The sequence below is a fragment of the Schistocerca gregaria genome, chromosome X (assembly GCF_023897955.1).
Source record: "Schistocerca gregaria isolate iqSchGreg1 chromosome X, iqSchGreg1.2, whole genome shotgun sequence".
Classification (NCBI taxonomy): domain Eukaryota; kingdom Metazoa; phylum Arthropoda; class Insecta; order Orthoptera; family Acrididae; genus Schistocerca; species Schistocerca gregaria.
In genome coordinates this window covers 385,057,608-385,065,759 of record NC_064931.1, presented here as the reverse complement: position 1 = coordinate 385,065,759, position 8,152 = coordinate 385,057,608, and the positions used below count along the sequence as shown (strand labels likewise).

Sequence of the window (8,152 nt, the reverse complement as noted above, 5' to 3'; positions counted from 1 at the left end):
CTCGTTAACCACCTCAAATGTCGCTTAGCACTCACTGGGTTATGAGGAGCTTCTCGATCATTCTACTACATTCGTTTTAAAATCCTACGCTCGATCATTGTGCTAGTTGGACTCCTGGTAATACTTCAGTACTCACGATTGACTGTATCCGCTGATGCGATTTCTTACAACCACGCTCAGCAGAGCCAGACAGTCTCTGTCCATCAGTATATGAAGTATGGCTAATCTTGGTTTAGCTGTGGTTATTCCTTCGCGTTTCCAATTCACAGTGACATCATAGACACCGTGTGGTTCTAGGCGCTTCAGTCTGGAATCGCGTGACCGCTACGGTCGCAGGTTCGAATCCTGTCTCGGGCATGGGTGTGTGTGATGTCATTAGGTTAATTAGGTTTAAGTAGTTCTAGGTTCTAGGGGACTGCTGACCATAGATGTAAAGTCCCACAGTGCTCAGATCCATTTGAACCACATCATAGACAGTCCACTTCGTTAGCTTGAGAAGGGAAGAAATCTCCCTGACGGATTTACTACTCAGTTGACATCCAATGACTAGTCCACGTTCGAAGTCACTGAGCCCTCCTGACCGAGCCACTCTCTTGTTACTACTTCTCTCCTGACAATAAAAATACTGCCCGTCTCCTTTTATACGGGCGGGTTCGCGCCTCATAACATCAATTCCACATTATATAGGAGTGTGCGGATATTTTTGATCGCATAGTGCAGATGTAGACGCAGATCAAACCAATTAGAAGTTGATATGCAACACGTGTTTGGCAGAGATCTGGCATCATATCAAGAAGTGTAAAGTACTGTACCTCAGACTAACACTGTTGCTTTTGCCTGCGACGTGTTGTCATATTCAGTACGAGGCACAGCTGTCTCTAAGGGAGAAACCTAACGGCGTCCCAGCCCTGATTATGCAAATGGCAGCGGGGTGGGCCGCGAACCTGAGGCCAGTCCCTCGTAAACAAAAGAGAGATGCGGGTGTGCGTGCTGCCGCAGCCGCCGCTTGGTCGCAGCCCAGGGCTGGGATTAGCAACTTGGGCGCAGCGCCACCTGCTGCCTCCTGCCTCACCTGTTAGCAGCCACTCCCGCTGTATTCTGCTCACCGCTACAGTGTCGACGTACTACTGCAAAGCTACCAGTAACAAAGTGACTACATTCACACGCTATTGCAATCGACGTTCGTTTCGTGCCGCTTTATAAGCTTATGCTTACTGAATTTTAGTTGCAATAATACCAGTTTGGCTTTATGTCGCACTTCTTAAATTTTTTTCTTGAGGTACATTCTCAGTTTTCTTCGATTCCATATAAAAATGTCCTGTGTGATATTTGGATTCAGGAGGACAACGGGGGAAAGGTACGCTGGGTCTTCGTAACGGCTAAATTCCGAAAAAAAGTTAAACATCGGTTTCGCAAAGCATTACATGTACATGATAAAGTAATTAATTACCTAAGCTAGGTAGATTCTTTACTTCATTTATCTCAAACGTATGGCTTCTCGTTTCAGAATTTCAAGAGAGGAAGAAAGTGGGCACAGTAACCTGGACCAACCCAGCAGTCTTTCACTTTCGCTTAGCTGTGAGCGCCGCGTGGCATCCCGGGTGCAGTCGACGATGGTGTAATCGATATCGCACAATGTTCTGTTCTCAGTTGTAGTAATACACTAATAATATACAGTGACATCAGTTAGTACGTGGAGAAGGTGATTAGAGGAGTGTCACCTTCCATATAAATAATTTCTACCATTTTATTGTAAGGCTAGTCACTTAAACAAGGTAGAATGCTCTGGAGAGGTATATCAAATCAGTCTTCATACTGTAAACATCAACAACAATTATGTGATTCTTGAGTTTCTCCCGGCGTATTTGCTAATCAAAAATCCACGGGTGTACTGCCGGTACACAGTATACAGTGCCCGTTGGACACTGTATACCGGCAGTACACCCGTGGATATTTTGATTATCAACAACAATTATAATTAACTGTGAACGTCATAAGGATGACAACACGAAAGTAGAATTCTACAGCCAACTGGAACAAACGTACAACTTATTAAGTAGGCACAATGTGAAAGTAGTGTTAGGAGATTTTAATGCCAAAGTAGAAAAGGAAGGAATCTACAAATCAACCATTGGAACTTTTAGCTTACACGAGGAAAGTTCAGATAATGGGAATCGACTTATAAACTTTGCAATGCCAAATGGTCTCACGATAAGCAGCACAAAATTTCAACATAAACGCATTCATTTAGGAACATGGATATCACCAGATGGAAAGGTGGTCAATCAAATAGATCATGTAGCTATCCAAAAACGATTCCAAAACAGTATTAAAGATGTCAGAACCTTTAGGGGAGAGGATTGTGACACAGACCACATGTTAATCATATCAAAAAAGAAAGTGAAACTCAAATGGAAAGTAAATATAAATAGAGAAGAAATTATAAGATATAACATAGGAAACCTGGCGAAAGTAGATATAAAATAAAATTTTACAAAAGAAATTAAAAGCAATCTAGCAAAACCGAGACTGACCAGTGCAGAACCACAGGATTTCGAAAGCAGATGGAGACACCTGAAAGACTGTATTCAAAAAGCAGCTTCCAAAATCATAGGTGAAAGAAAACGACCTAATAAAATTTGGCTTAACTCAAAGTGTCATGAAAAGTGCTGGAAAGAAGAAATTCGAGGAATGCATGGATTAAAGAAAGGGACAATATGACATTGAAGGAAAGATACTATAAACTCCGTCAAGATACGCAAAGAACCCTAAGACAAGAGAAAAGGGAATACGATAACAATATAATCAGAGAAGCAGAAGATGATTTCCAATATCACAGGACAAGGCAGATGTATCAAAATATAAAAAAATCCTTTGCTAAAGTCAATAAAAGGGAACAGTTTATAAAGGATCAGTATGGGAAAATATTGATCAACATAAGTGAGATACAAAAAAGATGGAAGACATGCTTTTCACAACTTCTCAACTGCAATGACCCACACTCTTACTTGAAATTGGAAGAACCTGATACAATTGATACAGCTGATACAGTTACTACCCCATCAGTAAATGAAATACAACAAGCAATAAAGAAATTAAAGAATAACAAGGCTTGTGGCGAGGACAAGATATACCCTGGGTTATTAAAGAATGGAGGCCCGCAACTGGAATTAGAAATACAGGCTGTAATAGAAACAATTTGGGAGCCAGAAACCATTCCTGCAGACTGGAAAAGTGCAATTGTGTGCCCCATATTTAAGAAGGATGATCCACTTGTTTGTGATAACCACAGAGGAATTGCCTTACTGGATGTAACCTAGAAAATCTTATCGAGCTGCCAATTCAACAGGCTGATACCAATAACAGAAGAACTGATTGGGGACTACCAATGCGGTTTCCGCAGAAACAGATCCACATTAGATCACTTATTCACCTTAACACAAGTAACTGAGAAGGCGTGGGAATTCAATGCAGATGTCTACATATTATTCGTAGATTTTAAAAAGACCTATGATAGCAGACACTTCTAAATATAACGAAGGAATTTAAAATACCTTCAAAATTAATCAGATTAGTTAAAATGTGTATAGATGAAAGTTTATGTCGCATAAAGACACCGGTAGGAGAAACTGAAGATTTTAAGGTGTACACTGGACTGAGACAAGGGGATGCCATTTCACCTATTTTATTTAACCTTGTCCTAGAGAAGATCGATAGAGAATTTTCTAAAACCAGTCCACAACAGAACATCTGGAAAAGTTTTGTTGCGGTATAGTCGGACCCATCTAACCTGTCCGATATTTTCTTACGAAATTTTCCTAATTACAAAAATGACAAGTATGAGTTGTTAGTGTCACTAACTTTTACTTGCAGCAATGTTTAGATGGTGTACAGTATCAAACTTTTAACGTCTGGAGACCACAGTCCTACTTGCTGGCTGTTTCTTGCAAATTGGGTGCACGTCCATCTGTTTCTGTGCAGGGGCGGCCCGTAGCTCGTCTGTGCATTGTGCAGTTACAAAAAACGCCGTTTGTGACAAACGCTTTTCCGAACACTGCTAACGCTTTTCTTTTAGTCAGTAGAGTATTAGCGTATGTTCTGCACTGTAAAAAAAAACAACAGTTTACTGGCTGTATCCTAAATACTTTCAACTAACATTGACCATGTGGAACTTAACTGGAATTTACTTCATTGTCAGGGCAAAGAAAACAAAACTATCACTGACATTTTTTACCATAGCATGATGAGGATAAGGGATTCGATTTATAACTTTGGAACATATACAAATAAAACTTCACCTGCACTAGCTACCAGCGTTGTGTTCTTCATAACTTAGTTCATCCTGAACACAGCAGCATTTAATCTGAAGACTTTAAGACAACTGGTATTACCTTAGCGTATGCCAATCACTCTGTAATGAATATTATTCTACGAAGATTTCGGTCGCCAACTCTGAAGGACAAAATACACTTTAATGTTCCTGAATTAATTTTGATTTTAGTGAAATAAAGTTAATTATCATTCCTAATTGCCTTTTATTTGGAGATAAGATGGATGCAAACTGTGAAAGTTCTATGTAGCACAACGGCTACCATTTTAAATTACATAATTAATGTAATATTACTTTGAAGTAAAATCAGATATCAGCAAGTTAGCAAAGCGATCACTATATATAAATGAACCAATAATAATTGGAATATAATTATCTGGAGCATTCGAGAAACAAGCATTGTAGCAAAATTTTGACCCAGATACGATGTTATAAATCGTATAAATTTACATACAAACCTTTTCTATGAAATTTATGACCAGAAACAGGGTTCAGAAAATGACCATTGGAGAAATAATTTACAAAGCTTTTTCAACATCTGATATTATTCCAAAATGATACAATAATAACTGATTGTAATTTTCTGGCATAGCTCTAAGCACAATTAAAGTTAGGAAAACTTTCTTGTCTTAAATGTTGAAGCTGTAGAAGTACCATCGCAAAGTTTTAATTGCTGGCAATTTGTTAAGCTCTTCACGTATCACAGCTGACGGACAAATGTATTGCGAACCACGTTTACAGCAGACATCAGTGTTCTTGAAGTGGCCATGGCTCAGAATTCCATCTAGTTTATGACCAGACAATCTTGCATTTTGCGACCCACAATTTTAGGAGACTACAGAGCGCCACAAATACCACCAAACACACCAAATCTCAGTATCTTACTTTCTATAACACACTATTTGCGCAATTTCATCTCCTCGGCAATAATACAGTTCCAAATCCGAACACACTGGTAATATCTCTTCTTCTCCCGCCTTTTCGACGCCTGCGCGCCACTCAGCGCTCCAAGATCATCCAAGCAATCCAATGTGAAACCCATAGTGGATCTCCGCCTTGCGTACATCTCGTTCCAAAGTGCTAATACATAATAATTGACCCTAAGAATATTACACTCATATTTACTTCAATGAAAATTCAGACAATCATATAACGATTATTAACAAATAGTTATTTATGCACTTTCATTCAGTTGGTATTAGAAAATTGAAAGTTGTTTTTAAAGACGACATTTCCATATCGACTCTTGCGTTCACAGAAAGAAACTAAACTTTTTTACAAATTTTAGTCTCAATATAAGCGCTTATGTGTCATAATGATGAGGCAGATGTGGAAATATTGCACATGCTATTTTGATGTTGTACGGCCACACATATGAGATGAAATTTAATAACGTGGCAGAGTGGACAGAGAGAGAGAGAGAGAGAGAGAGAGTGACAGAGAAAATTTACTGTGGTATATGAATCATAGAGATGGTGGTGACAGTGAGATAGACATGAAAATATTGTACATAATTTTTGACGTTGTACGTGAGCCGTGTCGGTTCGTTCTGGGTTTTGCATCTTTGCCTAATGGCGCGATTCGTCTCTGTCTAGTCGCCGGGTGGCACTTCGGTTCGTTTTTAGTTGCCTCTTTGGTTGCAGTTACTTGGAGATGGTTCTTGACCGCTTGGGCAGGCAGTCGGTCGCAGTCAGGAAGAGAGAGACAAGAGGCACATGCGACGTACGGTGAGCTGTTCACGGAGCTTAAGGGCGCACGATTGTCTAAGCGGCCGGTGGTCGGTAGAGTTGTGTTGGTCAGCAATACTTTGGCCTAATGTCGACGCTGCCGGTTTACTTTGGACTAAGGAGGCATCGTTGCTGATGTGGGTGTTGGAGTCCTGCCCATTTTCTGGTGGTGTGTGTTCTACCCTTTGGGGTTAAGGAACTACTTACTTGATTGACACATGTGCTCTCGTGTTGAAGTCGCTCGTGCTACGCTGTATTGCCTGTGGTTCTCCATCACTCTGTCTCAAGTGTTAAATTTATCTTTTGGTGCCTCTCTTTGAAATTATCTGAGTGGCATATTCAATGTGTTTTAAAATTTTTTATAACTACAACTTGTTCAGTGTCTATTTGCCTTGTCATCCAACCTAAAATTGACTGTGACAAATGTTCTAGGCCTCCATGCGTATTAGTGACCACTGAGATCGAAACTGAGTCTTATTTGTATTGGAAGTCGTTGCCTCGGCGCGCTGAGTGGCCGCGCGGTTAGAGGCGCCATGTCACTGATTGCGCGGTCTCTCCCGCCGGAAGTTCGAGTTCTCCCTCGGGCATGGTTGTGTGTGTTATTCTTACCATAAGTTAGTTTAAGTAGTGTGTAAGTCTAGGGACCGATGACCTCAGCAGTCTGGCCCCATAGCAATTCACACACATTTGAATTTGAGTCGTTGCTTCACTGACTGATTTAACGGCTGAAAAATTGCCTACGGCCGTGGTAAGCAAACGCTAGTGGCCCAGTGAATCTTGACTCGTTTGGATAGTTTAGTTCCGTAACTCTGATAAGATTTTGCCCTTTTCAAGAAAATTAATGTTTGTTTTAAATATAGTGACTGTTGTAGTTGTTTGAGTGTCAGCCCTCTAGATTTGCCTGTTACCTTTTAACACACCTAAGTTAATTCGTTTGAGTTGGCTGTGATTTCTTGCGTATTACATTGACTTCTTGTTATATTTTATTGCAAGATTAGCCGGTAGAAGTTCTTATCCTAATATTCTTGATGTAATGCGTAAGGTTTCGCTGGGGCTTGGGGTCGCGCTCACATTGAGTTTCTTGTCTTGGTCTGAGCATTTTCTTATGTTCTATGATTATTATGCATGAATTATATATTTGCTTATTTGCTTTCGGCTTTCCAAGTTGTTCGTAATTTCGAAGAGAGGCACCAAGAGGTAAATTTAACACTTGAGACAGCGTGATGGAGAACCACGGGCAATCCAGATTAGTGAGAGCAACTTCAACACAGGAGCACATGTTTCAATCAAGTAATGAGTACCTTACCCATCGGTTCATCGGGCGTAGCCTTTCTGCGTCGACTGTGTACGGGCGTGCGGACGGCGCGCCGCTTCCCGTCTCACCGTAGCCTCTGAGTGGCGGCTATCTTGCTATGGCATCCCTCTTAGGTTGAGTTTCTATCTCGTAGTAATCTGGACTTGATTTAACCGGAATTACCCGTTACCCGTTATTCTAAACCATCTTATTCAGAACTGGCCTACCATACCCACTCCTTCCAGGTTTTCCGTTTTTGAAGTTCGGTTTTAACGTAAAAGTTTTAATATTGGGTAATGCTCAATTTGTTAAATGATATTTTATTATTTTTCCACAGCAGTGTCTTGATTATGCCCAAGGGGTTTGATCAAATATTGGATATTTGTGTTGAGAATTGTTTCTCTGCTCGATGCATAAAATACTAGTATTTAACCAGCCTCAGCTTATCAAATACCAGACTTATGTAATTTTATGTTACTACACTTCTTGTAAGTTATATTTATATTTGTTAATGTCAAGCACCCCGTTTAGCCAGATGTTGGAATGGTAATCTTTAACATCTCTGCTGTCATTGTTTGCCCAGTTCTAGGCGTTTGGTTAAGTTATATTTGATTGTGCTACTTGTTTGTTAGTCCTTTCTTAATTGGTGTATTTTATTCATTTAAATTAAATAATTAATTATTGGTTCAATTGAAGATATTTTGCAGTAACTGCGTGAATCAGTTTTATTTTATTAGTGTTTTTGGTATCTGTGCAATAAAAGATTTTTGAACTTTTGTGAAGTAACAAATGACTTGTGAT

General features: G+C 39.9%; 1 protein-coding gene across 1 annotated transcript in view; it reads left to right on the top strand.

The window, feature by feature from the left end:
- Positions 1-975: 975 nt before the first annotated feature.
- LOC126298075 (tachykinin-like peptides receptor 86C) overlaps positions 976-8,152 on the top strand; it is a 115,495-nt gene continuing 108,318 nt past the window's right edge. The window contains exon 1 of the mRNA XM_049989394.1: positions 976-1,149. Coding sequence (XP_049845351.1) covers positions 976-1,149 — 174 coding nt within the window. The remainder of the gene's footprint in view (positions 1,150-8,152) is intronic.